General features: G+C 40.2%; 1 protein-coding gene and 1 long non-coding RNA gene across 3 annotated transcripts in view; one reads left to right on the plus strand and one right to left on the minus strand.

The window, feature by feature from the left end:
- Positions 1 to 16,372, minus strand: part of LOC100220634 (transmembrane protease serine 11E-like) — a 43,095-nt gene that overhangs the window by 12,250 nt on the left and 14,473 nt on the right. For both annotated transcript variants that reach the window (XM_072928499.1, XM_072928500.1), the window contains 2 exons: positions 7,425 to 7,492; positions 4,034 to 4,197 (listed from right to left, as the gene is read on the minus strand). In XM_072928499.1, coding sequence (XP_072784600.1) covers positions 4,034 to 4,197; positions 7,425 to 7,492 — 232 coding nt within the window. The remainder of the gene's footprint in view (positions 1 to 4,033; positions 4,198 to 7,424; positions 7,493 to 16,372) is intronic.
- Positions 1,008 to 14,260, plus strand: LOC140683973 (uncharacterized). Its single transcript, XR_012055696.1, has 4 exons — positions 1,008 to 1,186; positions 3,768 to 3,839; positions 5,588 to 5,731; positions 11,911 to 14,260. It is a non-coding gene; the product is annotated as an uncharacterized lncRNA (long non-coding RNA).

Genomic DNA, 16,372 nt, shown 5'->3' on the forward strand with positions numbered 1-16,372 from the left:
ATGACTCCCTCCACTGTCCCCATCAGCATCTTAACCCTGACCATGAGGCAGACATAGGTCCATACCTCACAGCTCCATCTGGTTGTCCCGAGGAGGGATCTGCTATGTACCAGTTCTGTAGCAGGTATCCAAACAAATAAAATTTTTGGCATTACTTTTCTTCCTAACCTACACTCATGCCTGAGCAGCAATCAATGTCTTACCACAGTAAAGGCAGCCCAGCTCAACTTCTGCAGACAAGGCAGGGAAAAACCAAGGTTTGAGTGAGAAAATCAATTAAATTAATGTATCTGGGTCATGAGAAGAGAGGTCAAGATGACTTTCTGCTTAATGCCTTTATCACAAGCATATCCTTGCAAAATATTTATTTAAAAATACATTTCAGTCCCTCCCATTTCAATAATTCTCTCTAGACTCTTACTGAAATGTACCGCCTTGTGCCAAACTAGTGACCTCAAAGTGAAGAAATATCAGATCTCCACTGTTTCCCAATGTACAGATGCATGTTCAGTTCCACTCCCCAGAGATGCTGTTGTGGCTGATAAAGTGCAAATAATCCAGACTGCTCCATACATTATTTGACATGGAACATTCCTCATCAACCCAGTCAGACACTCATCTGCATGACTCCCACAGAAGACTTGATAAAGAATTAAGAATCTGTCTGCCAGGTTCTGTACTTCATAGTTGTTAGGAGCTTTAGCAAGCCCCAGATTCCAGATGAATAGAAACAATAACAGTTGGCTTGTTGATCAAAACCAATCCATGACTCATTATTCGTGGTCAAAACCTTTGGCTGTGCAACAGATGGGAATACTTCCTACTCACTTTGAACAGTGCCAGTGATCTTGCAACCAGCTTCTTTCTGACTTCAGAAGTGCAGTCCCAAAAATACATTTTGGGATACTTCCAAACTACCTGACAAAGGGAAATAGTCTGGCAAGCTCCTCTACGCTTTACTTAATACGGATCCAGACTGTCAGGTGACTCTACTTCTAACCAAGAAACCCTCAGGAAAATAAATCAGCCTTGTAGGAGAACTCTTTGTTGCCAGAACTATACAAAAGGCAAACTGCAACATCTTCTTTCAGTGCCAGTGAAAGAGCAAGTCCTAACATGGGTGTTTCCAAGGCATCTGACACTTGATATCTCACTTTGATTGCCCTTGCACTGCTCTTCAGGGAAGGTAGGAATTAATTTGCTTAATTCTTCACTGAAAACTTGGCTTCTAGTGGGGTTTGTATACAAGTGCAAAGAATTCTATCAGTTCTTATTCCCTATCAAAATCAGAGGGAACATATGGATGTAAACCATTCTTGACCAGAGGACTCTGTTGTCTAGCTAAATAAAAAAAGTAGGAATTTCAGTAATAATAAATTTGAAGGTACCCTGACAAAAATGTATTTTTGCAGTCCTATGTAAAGAACATCCACAGTTTAGTGACAGAAAAACCAGAGACAGTATTATGTTGTTCTCCTTGAAGTTTTGCACATTTTCTATTTTCTCACGTATGTATGATCAAGCTTCTTTCTATTTTAGAAAAAAAAGAACTAAGAAAATATTGTCAATATAGATTGTATCCCCTTTTTATTCCAATCCTCAGGAATGCAGAGGCAAAGCAGGTTCTACCCCTGGTCTGGCAGACTCCTTAGTGTCTTAGTAGCGCTGCTCTGAACTACAGCTTGAAAGTCCCAAGTATAGCACCCAGTTTGGAGGAGTTTGTTGGAGCTGATTCTGAAGGCAAATACTTGTGAGTGAAGCACAGGTTGAGACATGGTGTTGAACAACAAGGTGATTATTTCAGGGGAGGAAGACTTAAGGAGGTTCCCTTTATCAGACTCCCCCTAGCATGTGATATAAATAAGTGTCTGACCTGGATTTGTTCAACTAGTGAGCTATGCTTAGCTAAACTGAGCTATATCATGGTGCCCTAAATTAGAATCTTTTGATAAGGTGGTTACAAAGAACAGGTTAATGATTTTTTACAAGCCATTATGAAAATGACATTCAGAAAATGCCTTAGGATAAATAAGGATTGCAGTTGGCAAAAAGGTACAATGAAGCAAGATTTAGAAAGGTGGCTGCAGAGCATGGAAAAAATCTAGGGCTTCTTAGGTTCCCATGGTTTAAATACTAATAGTGGACAAGATATTTCAGGAGGGGAGAGAAAAGAAGAAAATGCAAAACCTAGATTCTTCTCTGGACCTCTAGGATCTGTTGAAAATTGTCACTTCTCCCTGGTGTGAGGAATAAGTTTTATGAATTGAGACCAGTGCCTCCTCTAAAAGCACATGAGCTCTCCGTTCTATACTCTTCTCCTGAGTAAGTCCACCTGAAATGGCAACACCCTTCAGGAGCTGGCCTAAGCTTCATACCACTGCTGAAATCCTATTAACAAAGAAAGATCAGAAAAAATTTTTGGACACCCTTTTATTGTTGTCTCTTGAAAATACCAAGGTATTTTTTATGTTCCTTTGTGTCACTCACAGCACTTGCACAATGCTAGTCCTGTAACGAGCAGCTGACCTGTGCAGCCAGTGTTTTATGGTTAGGCTGGGAGAGCCAAGAAAAGCAACACAAAGTTTGTCACACAACTTTGATAAAGTAATACAGATGCCATCTCTTAGTGAGACTATTTAATGAAAACATTGCAATTCAATTGCATTAGCCAATTTTTTTAATTAGCTATTAGTGCACTACTGTAACATTCCTGGTGCAGTTCAAGGTCAACTAAAAGAGTTTTGACTTGCTTCCCACATTTACTGGACTGAATAAAAGCAGCTTGACTTGATAAAATCACAGTCCTTTTTTAACAATAATTTTTGCACTCTTTCCAATATTATCCTTTATGTAAAGTATCAAATTAAATTGAAGATTCAAAATTCACTAACTCATCACCCAACTGTGTAAACAAAAACAAATCCCTTTTAATCTCTCCGATGCCCACACAGTATTTTTATCAGGGAGAATTTACATGTGCACTTTGTTGAGCAGGAACTACTGGCATATAAACAACACTTCAGGGAAACGGTGATTACTTGCCCAGAGGGATGTCACCTATAATCCTGAGCCATTCCAAAGGCGAAGGCTGGTTGGCCCATCAAGAAACAATGGGAGTGTGACAGCTCATATTTGAGTTTCATTGCATTACCACAATGCAAATACGTGCTCAGTACAAGCACCAAGTTGCTTCTGCTCATTTCTGAGTGGGAGGAAGTCTGATCCATCCAGCATGGAATCTGGCCCAGGTTTCCTATTCTCTAAATAAAGCTGTCTAACCTCTGCAGATTTCTGCTGGTTCAAGTACTGTAATGTGGAATAGCAAGCAGCAAGCACCCACTCTATTACTGTACTGTCCCCCCTGCACTTAGGAGTAAGCAGTTCTGCAAAAACAAATGGAGCAAGTATCTGTCCCTAGCTGTCAGCCAGCAACTCATCCTTGAAAATCTGACACACAGAAAAATTGCTGACTATATATAACTGAAGCCAAGACAGAGACAAGATTCTAAGCCTGCACAAAAATTCTGTAGCAGAACCATAGTGTAGAAGGTAATGCAGTTAATGTTCATATCCTGCAGATTCCAGTCTGCTTTGTGAAGAAGGGTATAGAATCCCTATCTGAGAAGTCATGTAGATAAGAACATTATGCCTTTCTTTCTCTTTCCCCTGGGGAATTTGAAAGGATTTCGATCCTCCCACCAAATATTATTTTTTCAATGCATTGGTTCTTTTCCCTTGTCATCCAAGTATACTTCCTGCACTTTTAGGCTCCATGCCAGTAATACAAACTTGGTACCGCAGTTTGGAGGAAGGCTGAGGCTGTACTGCAAAACGACAAAGTAAGTGCTCCCAGTTATCCATATTTAAGATATTTTTTTTTAAATTTACGGGGGTTTGCCACTGATTTTGGTCTAACTTAAGAAGCATGAAAGACTGTCATTCAGACACAGTAACATCAAAAGGGGAAAAAACAAGTCCCATCAATTAGAAAATGGAAAAAAAAATACTTTTAAAAGAAATGTAATGTACTTACTTGAGATGGTAGAAGATCGGACATTTATTCGCAGAGGCCCTGTGTATTTTTTCAGGCTCCTCCGTAAGATCCTTCCAACTCTTTCCCTCAATGCTTCTTTACAATCCGTAGAGGAGAACCAGAATGTGAGCAAAGCCTCTGCCATCACACCATCAGTATCTGGGCTACAAACCAATGAAAGAGTCTCGTTACCTTCAGCCCACTTCTGCATTTCTTAGCTTTTATCTTAACTCCTCTAGCAATGGCAATGTAACATAAAAGATTAGATAAATTTTCAAACATTTGTGAGAAGGAATTTCCAAAAAAAAATCCAAGAATGCTGAATGGTCAAATGCTGAATGGTCAAATGGTCAAAAAATCCAAGAATGCTGAAAGATCAATAGGCTAGAAGGTGACATGATGCTTTCTGTGAACAAATGGCCAGACCAATTTTATAACAGAGTCTGAAAAGCAGTTGCTGACTACACACCTGAGACAGGAGAGGAAGGAATGAACTGATTTGGTTGCAATGAAAAGCTGGATAAACAGCACTTCAGAAACATGAGGTAGATGATAAATGGTATGTACACAGACCTTTCAACGACCCTGTCCATACACAGAATAAAAATTTACCATCATCATCACAAAGGTACTTGGACCTTTTTGGGAGATGGGGGGAGAACACACAACCTAATTCCACCACAGCAACCTCTTGGAGAGTGTTCCTAATAACTTCATGTTGTGCTACAATAAATTAAACTTGGTGGCATACCCACAGTCAAAGAGTTAGATCACAAAAGGGGCCTTTAACACCTCAATCAAAGTGCAAGGAGCACACACATTGAAACACACAATTCCGCAGTTTTAATGTAAGATCAGAGGAAAGAAAAGGAAGAAAAGTCTTGTAACAGGTTGAATTCACCTGGTAGTTGTATTTCTGTTTCCTTAAAGCATCAGATACTGCAAGAGATGGAATGATAGACTACAAAACATCAAACTGACTAATCTGGCATTGTAAATCTTGCTCTGTACTTGCACATGTCTTATCCCTGGTCATCACAAAGGGAAGGTAAGAGCTTGCACCAGAAACCTTCTCTCTTGTGCCTACTCCCACCTGAACCAAGAAGCAATGAGACACAAGCCACAACAGATGAAATCACAGTTACTTCATTCAGGGGGAGAACTAAAAGCACGTTGCTCTTTCTTTAGAAAGGAAAGGAAAGGAAAAGAGAAGATATCTTTGTTATATCTCACTATAATAGAAATTTGTAATTACATAAAGGAAAAATAGAAGACAGCTTATACAGAACTCATGAAATCAGGCTTTAATCTTTGAAAGGAACATGTACCAAATTGAAACAGACATTCCCGATATCGCTAGTGAAGGGAAAGAAAAGGCCATATGCTTTAAGCACACCAAGGCATGCCAAGTGGTTCGTAGGTTAGCAGAAGGACACACTCCTTGCCTCAAGGATCTCATAATTGAGACTGAGAAGTCATTTGTGAACTTTTCAACAGATTGTTTTTTCCATTTGTTCCAACTCCAGCGTGATTGCCACTTCATTTATTTTCCAGATATTATCTGATCCAGCTGTGGGTGTTGCTCTGAATTTCTGAGGTGTTCCCTCACCTCTCCCCCCACTCCTCTTCCTGTGCTATGCCACACTGGAATTACCATATCAACTCTTGCAAGCAAACCACACCTCTCGAAACCCTCAGGTAAGTACTGCCCACCTTGATTCACTTATTATATAGCAGAGATCCAGAGCCAAGGACATCTAGCCAAGATTAGTATTGTCTCCCTCAGTGAGCAGTGGGCATTATTATTAATGCATTGCTTATACTGAGCCAAAAGATATGTACAGTCATTCCCAAGTAAATTCACAAGCATGACTCTGCTCAAAAGAACTTGCAGTCTGAGCCCTTGAAGAGGCATAACGAGTGTATATCTGAAAAAGCAAACAAGCTTTGGCACATGCAAATCTTGCATCCAACACAGCAACACAGCAAGCATCACAGGTACCTCAGTCTGTCCTTGGGAAAAAGAAGTAATGCAAAATACCACTTATCCCTACATATTGGCCTCTAAGATCCCTAAATCACCCTGCCCGTGCTTGCAACACTCTAGTCAGTATCAAAATATATCCTTAAAGCTACATTCCAATAACAACTTGTGTGTAACTGGGGATTAAGCTAAGGTAGAGGAAGAGGCAAGATGTCACAAACCATGTAAGAACAAAGAGGAGCACATTCACAAGGATTAGATCTTTAGATCTTAGTCTTGCAGCTTTAGTCTATGATTATGAAGACGCTCAAAGTTTATTTTCAAAATGTTGGGCACTGCTACTCAGGAAAAAGATCTTAGTAGTACAACACACAGTTATATAAAAAAATCACTTTCAGCATTTAACAGTGGTTTAAAAAATCAAATTAAACATTATGCATTATTGGCAGTTGAACAGAGAGTAAAAGAGGAAAAAAAGCTCCACATTGCTCAATGATAATCTCAACTATGGGTCTGACTCCTTCATCTCAAAAAAGCAGGAAGAGCAGACCTGAGAGATGTATGGAACACGGTGATAAGAAACAGTTTGAAATGCAAAGAATGCTGAGTAGACTGGGATTCTCAATTGGAAAAAAAAAAAAAAAAAGTGGATCTTATTGAATACAAGAAAGAAAAGGGATATGATGGGAGTGTCCAGTATCAGTAATTGCATGGAGAGGAGGGGCAGTGATCAACTTTTCATTATCTCTTTCAACACAAGAGCTAGGGGTCATTGAATGATCCAAAGAAGGTGGTTCTTCACAAGTATCTCTTTCCTAAAGGACCAAGATACATGGATTTCAGGAGTCCAGGGGACAACAGACAAGCCTTGGGAAATAATGCCACCAAGGGCTGCTAAACAAACCACAACCACTTCAAGAACTCCCAAGTGGTAAATACCTGGAGGCAGGGAACATACCAAGAAGCAGTTATCACAGGTCTGTTGTGCTGCTGCTCTTCCCTGGGTACCTATGCCCATTCTTAGAGCCACAATAAATGTGACTTTCTGAGCCAGCACAGCCTGGTTTTCCTTGACAAGCCCAGTGCAATAGCAATGCTAGAAATGACATCTGCATTACAGTGTAAGAAATAGTTTTGAAAATCCTTTCTGGTTTTAGATAGCTTTAGTTATCTCTGCTTTAATAACTAAAGCTTGCTCAGGATCCGAACAAAATTTGTTGGAATTTGGACTGACTGAAGGGTCTCTTCTGCATTAAGATCCAAAGGAGAGCAAGGTTCAGAATCTTGCTTAGTTAGGTACTATGCTCTTGTTTTACCCACACTACACTTTACTGAATCAGATCTAGCTGGGCTTGGTGTACATTTAATTTTATCTCAGCTGCGTGCATTTATTATAATCTCACATACCTCACTCTGATTAAGCGTGAACGGATGTATTTTTTCCTTAAAATGGAATTGTAAAATGTCTTGTCGATCTGTTGAAAAAAGAAAAATATAAGATAACAACAAAAAAGGAGGGAAGAGGACATATTGCTGGAAGGAACATTCAGAAAACAGCATTCAGTTACAAACTCATGGCTTACAGAGCCAAGAAACATAATGCAGCCCAGCCTCTAGATAACATTTGTCACAGACCTTTTCCAACCATTTCCCCTTCGACCTAAGGCACATCATAAAAAAGCCAGCTCATTTTTCTAAATGTCCTATGGCTACATCAGTGTGCCACTGCAGTGCTGTCTTGTCTGCTCTCAAGCATAAGGAAAACAAAAATCTTTGGAACACACTGCTGCACTCTTCTAAAGCACAGCTTCCTAAAGACTGCCCACAGAACGGATCCAGCAAGCTGTGCTCTGCAGTGCACTCAGCCTCTCTTGTAGGGGCCCTTTCTGGCACAACATTTACTCTTGGTCTTATAAAAATCTATAGCAAAACCAAATTTCAAATTATAATTTAATTATGATGTTCCCCTATCACCCTTGTGATTTTCCACATGCTTGGACAATCATCAAGCAATTCGCATCAGAAACGGGAAATCTAGGACTCCTAAGGAATCGATCCCCAAAAAACATCTTTACCCACTCCTGCTCAACTACATCCTGTCAAGGTGTAATCTCAAGGTTGCATGATTGGTGTGAGACAGCTCAGTGTGATATAACATGGCATGAAATTCTGCCAGGAATGGCTCAGGATCACTGAAGGATTGAGAAATAGCAGAGTCACTGGTGAGTTATGCAGCACCTCCTCCTACCAACAAGACCCAGTAAATTGAACATATCCTGTAAACATCAAATGCATTACAGGAAAAACTGCACAGAAATGCTTTACAACATCATGTAAGCTTGTAAGCTGTCTTTTTTTTTTTTTTTTTTTTTTTTTTTTTTAGTTTTTAGCCCTTAAAGGCAGTCTACTTTAGCCAAATCTCAAGATGTTCTCTTTTCCAAAGGAAAGGAAAAAATAATGGTTCTCAAACTATTAATATGTTGAAATATGCCAGATACAGAAACAAGCGTGTAAGCATGAAATCTGGGGGTGATTCCTCCCAAGGAACACAAGCCCCCTCTTTTCCAGCCTTGGCTGTCACAGATGAAGCTTCATGGCCTTACGCAGAGATATTGAAGCAGAATAACTTTAAAATGAAAACTCCACAATGGTTAGTTTAAGGTGATTTTAAGTATGCATTAGTAAGGAAAAAAAGAAACATTTTTAATGGTCATGCATTTAGCTGATGTTTAACCTTGTTGCTACTGGCAGTTACCTGCAATTAGTTTGGCATTTGGAACAAACGAAATTCTATGGAAAAAGACAACTCAACTGCAACAAGCTGCTGTAGATATGCAGAATACATTTAATCCTCACACTTTGCAGATTGCCAGCTGCTGCCACTGCATTTTATGATGCATCCAGTTAAAAAGAGTTTTATTTCGTATAACTGCATCCTGTTCCACCACAACCTCCCCTGGTTATTGGAAGCAGTTGCCCTTAGACAAAAAAGGGAGTTTTTTGCTTTGGGGTTTTTTGGTGGGTTTTTTTTTGTTTGTTTTTGGGTTTTTTTAAATGATAACATTTGCTTATCATTTTTTGTCACAGTGATTGTGTAAGCAGAAGCATGTGGCTGAGCAGCACTGCCAGCTTTGTGGCATGTAGTGGCATGTGCTATCTTCGGCTCCACTGTCTTTGAGGACTTTTGAGATCTTTGGGACAGGGACTACTTTGAGGAGTGCTTTGCAATCAAAAGAGAGCCTTGAGCTGGGCTGAGATTCACCTCAAGCTGCTGCATTGCTAACAAGTACAGTGAAAGCAGAGTGACTTTCAATTTGGGAGTGAAGAGGGCAGGAATTCACAATCCCTTGCAAAAGAGTCTATTTGACATTCCTAAATCCTTTATCTCCTCCTGACAGTTGGGTTTTCACGGTCCTTTACTGTCTGAGATGTCAAGTGTTTTTGCTACACTTTCCACCTGCCCTTCTGCAGCAGATACAGGGGTCCTTACTTCTATTACCCATTCTCTTGTGTATCTTTGTTACAGCCTAAGCAGCTTGTGTGATTGTGTTTTTTTGTACTCCCAACATGTTCAGCTTTCTCCTTTTCTCCTCAGCGTGGACCACTTCCAAGCTGTTCCATACAGTCTGATTAGGAACACCATGTGCTGCAGCATAGACAAAGACTTCCAGTGGTGTCTCACAAAACTTTTGTTTGTGCTTTTAACAAAAAGAATCTATGGAATCCAAACACAACTAAAAATATCAGCAACAGACACTGTTTTCAGAACATTCAATGCAGAAGGCATGTTAGTTATTTTCATGAGGAGAACAGGAAGGATATGATTTAAAATTATATCAAATCTGTGTTACTTCCATTCTGTTTCACACTTTCATATCTGAATGAGAAAGTAGACACTTTTTCCATTACACACTGTCACTAACTTTCCCACCCTTAAGATTTTCCTTAGCGCTACATCACCCACAGACAAAAAAATAACTGAAGGGTGGCTTTGTTTTCAGTGAACCTTGCAGGGCCTTTAACACCTTCAAATATGAGCTAATATTTTTTTTTAATTTTGCAGTCTACTGTGTCTTATCATGAAAGAAACGCTAGCCAAACCTCTGCACTGTGGCCTAACACTCACCTGCTGATGTATTCATTTGGCAAATATGACCCAAATCTCTTCTATCCTTCAACTATGTTTTTAGTAACCTGAATTATTAAAAGTAATCTTTATATTCATACAGAGTTTGTATAAGAGGAGAGTATGTAGGAAGATGCCATCAAATAAAAACTTTCAGAGATTAATGTTCTGCCTTATATTTTTACAGTTTTTTTTTCGGTGAAGCCTTTCACATACCAAACAGAAAACTTTTCTCTCCAGCCTGCTAATAGCTTTCTTTTCAGCTTGAGTCACAACTGTTGCAGCAAAAGCAATTAGGACTTTGTCCACTGATTAGGTGTGACCTGGTCCAGCTTGGGAGAAGCTTTTCAACGAATTTAAAATGTTTTGCTTTGATTACAACCCCTCAACAGTGACACTGTAATGACCATATCCCTTAAATTCACCACTGTTTAAGTCATGACCATATCCCTTAAATTCACCACTGTTTAAGTGCATCTCACTGTTTTTCCTGGCCCTCGCCTAGCAACAGCTCAACTGTGACAGCTGTTGCTGCAGGCAAGGTCTATGAGCATTCTGAACCAAGTGTCAAGTCCTGTTCCTTTCAAGTGAGAAGAATTTTCCTGACAGTGTTTATTTAGAAAATTTCATTTCTAATTTCCTCAGTTTAATTTCATATTCTCTATACTTTTTACTACACTTCTCTCTATGCAGAACAATTTTCTTAGACAAACTGACTTCATTCCTGAGTGCTGATCCATCCAATACATTAAGTAATAGTGGCTAGCAGCAAAGATGAAGCAAGAGGGCAAAACATTCTCACCTGTACAAACCCAGACAAAAAGGAAATTCTTCCTTGTTCCTTGTAGCCAGGAGTTACTTTATACTTTGATGAACAAGACTTCTTTTCCTATTCTGTCTAAAAAAACTCCAGATCTCATCATCATACTCTTTTTCTTGTGTTGTACCATGCCCAACCTTCTAAAGCCCATGAGCAACCTACTGAAATCTTTCTGATTTCAGAGTCATATATGTCCTTCCTCCCTGGGATCCAAAAAAAAACACCCAAGCTCTGGAAATAGGTCACGACAGGGATCCCATTATTCCAGGGTAGTATGGAGCTGACATGAGCTGGCCTTGCCCAGATGTGTGGCTGGGTCTGGAAGTGACCCAGCAAGGCTGGCTGTGTCAAGCCCTTGCTTTCTCCCACCACACACTGCTCTGCCATCACACACTGGGTCACAAGGTTTATCAAAAATTTATCTTAAATCTAGTTTGACAGAACTCTCCTCATTAATATTTGCTGAATGCACCGAGTTATTTGCGTGGGATGTTCCAAAGCATTCAGCAGCTTGGGAGCACAAAGCCTCTTGTTGCTCAATAGTATTGTTTTTTGCCTGCTGCCAGTTTAGTCCTTCCACAGCTATCCTCATACTATATTCTCCCCCTTACCTCCATAGCCACTTAGGATGTAAAGCCTATTATTAGTGATTTTTAAAGCTTTTTGACCATAAATAGTAATTGCGACATACCACTTGATTCAGTGACTCTCCCTAGTTTACAGCTCAACATGCTGAGACCCCTAGAGCTGACAGTAATACAAATCCATTAGCAGCTCCTTTTAGAACCTGAAATTTTTATTGCCCTGATTTCAGCTAAGGGGTTGAGAGAGGACACAAAGAGAAAGATTGACAGGGCCAGCAAAAAAAAAAGAATGTGGCACTGTTCCAAACCAGGATGTGGACATCACACTGTCCTTGGAAACTGACATTCCAATTATTACCACAGTGCTACAGCCACAGTCCTTGCCTGAGGAGAAGAAAACAGACCTGAAGGAGAGCAAGTACAATGATCCCCTTGCCTCCAGCAAACCAGAGGATCAGAACTCTTCCCAGCAGAAGCCACGCACACAAGGACAGCAGGTCTCACAGCAGGCAAGAGCTGTGTGACCCCAAACAGCAGCAAATGGCATCACAAACTCCTGGTGGAGTTGAAGCTAAAGGGCTGCTAGAGCTGAGGGGTGAGTAAGCACTGCCTGACTGCACTGAAATAAGGAGCTCAGCTGGATGGTTCCCGGAGGCCACATCTGCAAAAGAAGAATAATTGTCCTTGTAGGGTAGTTCCTAATAAGATTGGTCTTTCGGATAAAAGAAATTAAGAAGACTAATACGTGGGATAACGTCAGGATTTAAAGTACCATGCTTATGCTTGGTGCAACCAATTTCAAAGGCATGTAATGACATGAGTGTTTCATTATAGTTATGTGTATTAGTGACAGCTGGAATTAAGGTCACCTAGGTATTCTCATTCCTACTCCCTGCTTTCAATTATCCATAATTAGCTGCCTAAAACTTTCACACTGCTATTAAAATTTTGTCCACTTGTGGGGGGATTTTCCAGCTTTTGGAGAGAAAATCAGGTTTGGTGAGAAAAGCATCTGTGCCAATGTCCAGAGAAGGGCTTTGTGGTTGGGGCTTTTCTTCTTCCCAAAATAACACGCTTTCCCCAGGAAAATTACTACGTGCATTCTGGGGCTTTTTTAAAGAATACTTAGAGGTAAGGAGCTGAAATACAAGAGCAAATACCTCTTACGAAAATAACAGTTTTGTGAAATCTAAGGAAGATCGTTGGTTATGTATTCAGCTTACAAGTGCCCAAATACCACCAACCACACAACTTCAGTATTGAATCTAGATTCCCTCTTTGGACAACACCAGGATCTAAGCAGGCACTCTCTTGGCCAGCCAGGTTTTGATCACTGGTTTGCATCTTGAATCACTTCATTGATATAATTACTTGCAAACAATGCAGTAATTCTGGATTGTGAGTCTATAATTAAGATAAGGCTTTACCCTTAATCACACACACTATCGATAGCTGTGCATTGCTTCGTTTTGAATTCCTTTTTCCACCTCAGGCTCACATCCATTCTCCGTGTGCACAATTTAGAGCTTTTCATGATGCACACTGGATCAGTACTAAAGTTACTTTTTTATTGGGGGTGAAGTGTCATGATTTTTCTGGATTTGTACATACATATTACAATTTCTGCTGTGATAAACCAAGAAAAAAATGAAAAAGAAAAATCAACTCGCACGCTTTTTACTTGAGAAAATTGTATTGTGTTAGTAAGTCAAAGAATGAAAGACGTTGAAGAATCACTGAATTTACATGGGAAAAGAAAGTTGGATATTAGGCATATTTTTGATAACTAACTATTTCATCTTGAAAATTAATTAAATTTAGGTAGTGTTCACTACCTAAATTTAGGTAGTTTGAGCTCTTAGAGGTGATGAAAAGCACTAAGCCACGGGCCCATGTACTACACTGCATCAACTCACACCAGCATTTAAAAGTGTTTTATATTTTCTTCAATATTTAGTCTCCTGTGCTAGTTTTTCCTGTTTCCATGTGACCATGGGAAACACGAAAAACTGGAAACAAAATTAAAAAGCAAGAAAGCATGCCAGTTTTTAAATCTATGCAGTATATACTTACACCAATGGTCTTTTTCTTCTTTTAATTTCAATAGGAACTTCTAAAAACAGCATCACAGGTGAGATGCAGGTGTTTTCTGTGAGTTATTTCCTCTCTCAGAGTACAGCATTTCACCTATCTCTTTAAGGCCACACCTGTATATACACATAATGACAGTCAAGTATGCTGTCAACCCCTAATTCCAGAGCTAAACAAACATGTTGCCAGGCTGTCATCTTGGCCACTGATCCATTGCTGTTTCCCCCTTGGCTGAATTACCGTGGAAAATCCTTTCTGCTTTGTTTCTAGCCCCAGCTACCCATAGAGGGCACCCCAATTGTACCACGCTAGTCCAAGGACAATGTTTCCTATTTGTGAGAATCATTTCCTTAAAACTAAGCTTATAAAGTGCAAGTTGTCAAATCCCCTAAATTTATCTGGTACTCTTCTTCCCAAAATGTTCCTTAAACAACTCTTTTTACATAGATAAAGATTTTTTTTTCTGATTTATTTACAATATTGTTTTTGAGAAGAAAAAGAAAGAGACTATTTTATTTAAGTCTCTGAAAAGCTAAATTTAAAAGCTTCATTATTCTGGCTTTTGTTTTATAGATGCCTTTGTAAATAAAATTGCCTTTAGTGATGAACAAGAAAAACTTTAATTAAAGTTCTACTCTTTTCACCTCATACTGGTCCTATGTAATTACTTGAGGGAGCACATATAAAGCCTAGGAATGCTTGAGTTTAAATAGAGACTTAGGTTTTAGATTTTGGGATCTATACTACCAAATCTCTTTTGAAATTTATTACAGCCAAAACATTCTTACTCAGTTTGGTCGGGGTGCTGAAAAACTCTGAAAAGTCCTTGCAAAGATCTGGGTGCTGCAGATACCATAATTTCTGATGAGGGTAATTTATATTACATTTTATTTTGTTTTAGGGGCTGAGAGGGGAAAATAAGTGGGAGGTTTTGCACACACAGCAAATGAAGCTACATTGTACTTGTAGATACCTGCACTTTTCCATTTGCTGTAAAAATGAGAGTCATGTTGGACTGCCTTGAACTTCAGCACGCTCCCTTTTCTCGGGGCTTATTTACTTGTCATCTCTAAAATGATCCTTATAGTCTGGTCTCCCAGAACAAATATTCTTTAGGAGTGTTTCAATAACTTGCTGCCTTGGGGATCTGCTCCTACTGAATTAACCTCCCGACCCAAGGATCATAAGGCACTGATGGAGTAAGCCACAGACTTTTGAGCTTTATCTAACCACCCACATGGAAGGTGTGACAAACACACCTCATGCACAGTTTCACCTGGCTTTGCAACTATGTGCTCTGAAGGGATTTGTGTTTCACCACCCTCTCTCTCCCAAATACACACACTTCTGCTCCCCAGGAAGACTTGAGTCACATGTGACCCTAAAAGGCCAAGTGCTGTAAAACAGCAGCCTCATCTGCCCACTCACTGGTGTTCTTGGTGTTTTCAGAGAGGCTTCCTTGGAGTTCAGCTCAGATGGAAACCCTAATCAGAACTTTGACTGACCCTTTGGCCCTGTATATGTGACAGTAATCTATTCACAACTTATAGGATACAAGATACTTCCCAATATTGGGATGATGCAAGCTTATCCCTGGGTATAAAGCAGAGAGCCTTTCAGTTACAAACATCCTGTTGAAGGCTAACCCTTCCACCAAACAAGGATGTCAGGTGTCAGAGCTGGGGGGGAGGGAAGGATGAGCATGACACCTGCTTGCTCCTCTGTTTCTTCTCCACTCAGTTCATAGTGAGAGATGTATCTTAATAACCTCTAAAATCATCATCTGCCAAGAGAGAAAACTGCCTCCTTCCTCACCAGTTCCAGTAGAGGGACTCAGCAGTGAGCCCTTCAACCCGCCGAGAACAGGCACCATTATCAGAACTGCTGTGCAGCGTTTTCCTGTGGAATCTCAAGTGTCTCTGCAATACCCAGTAGAGACATTAAATCAAACCCACACTAATTCAGCTCTATCAGATAGGACAAACTTAAAGAGCTGCATTAATTAAAAACTTTCCCCCAACACCTGTACTTAAGGACATGAACGTTCTCTTGTCACTTGAAGTAGCTGAAGCAAGACATTTGTTTCTAAAGGAGATGTCCTGGCACACAATGCTGAGTTCTGAGGTGAAAATTACTTCATTAAATTCTGTGAATTCAATAGAAATATTTGGATAGGCAGTAGTTTCCCAGGGGAAGTGTACAGGTATTGTTTTAATATAATCCCCAATTCCTCTGCCTAGAGCCAGCCAGTCAGTTCTATGCTGGTTTCCGATGGTGGAAGGACAAAAGGGTAGTCCAGGTGCCTTCTGGATTATGAGACAAAAGGGGAAACCCGTGTCAGTCCATTCCACAGCTCAAGGCACTCCAGGAGGGAAAATAAACACCTAAACTCTCCCCAGCCACCCAACCAGCTAAGGAGGGAGCCATGCTACACTCATACCTGAGGAACATCCATCCACCCAGCTCACAGTCAGGCTTACCAGCACATGGGAGCAGGAGTGGGTAGGGAATGACAGGACAAAGCTGGGAAGGGTACAGTGTCCAGCACAAAATTCCACAGAGACACAAGGACTCGGACAGGGAGAAGCAGCCACACAGCAGGGCTGGGAACAGCTCTGGCCAGAGAAGGAGACAGGGAGATATCAAGGTGCCTGAGAAAGGAGAAGGGTTGCATAGGCTCTCCTCAAAGAGGGGAAAGTCCACCTACTTTTAGAAGGAAGTATCAGAAATTTAT

The sequence above is a fragment of the Taeniopygia guttata genome, chromosome 4 (genome assembly GCF_048771995.1).
Source record: "Taeniopygia guttata chromosome 4, bTaeGut7.mat, whole genome shotgun sequence".
Taxonomy (NCBI): domain Eukaryota; kingdom Metazoa; phylum Chordata; class Aves; order Passeriformes; family Estrildidae; genus Taeniopygia; species Taeniopygia guttata.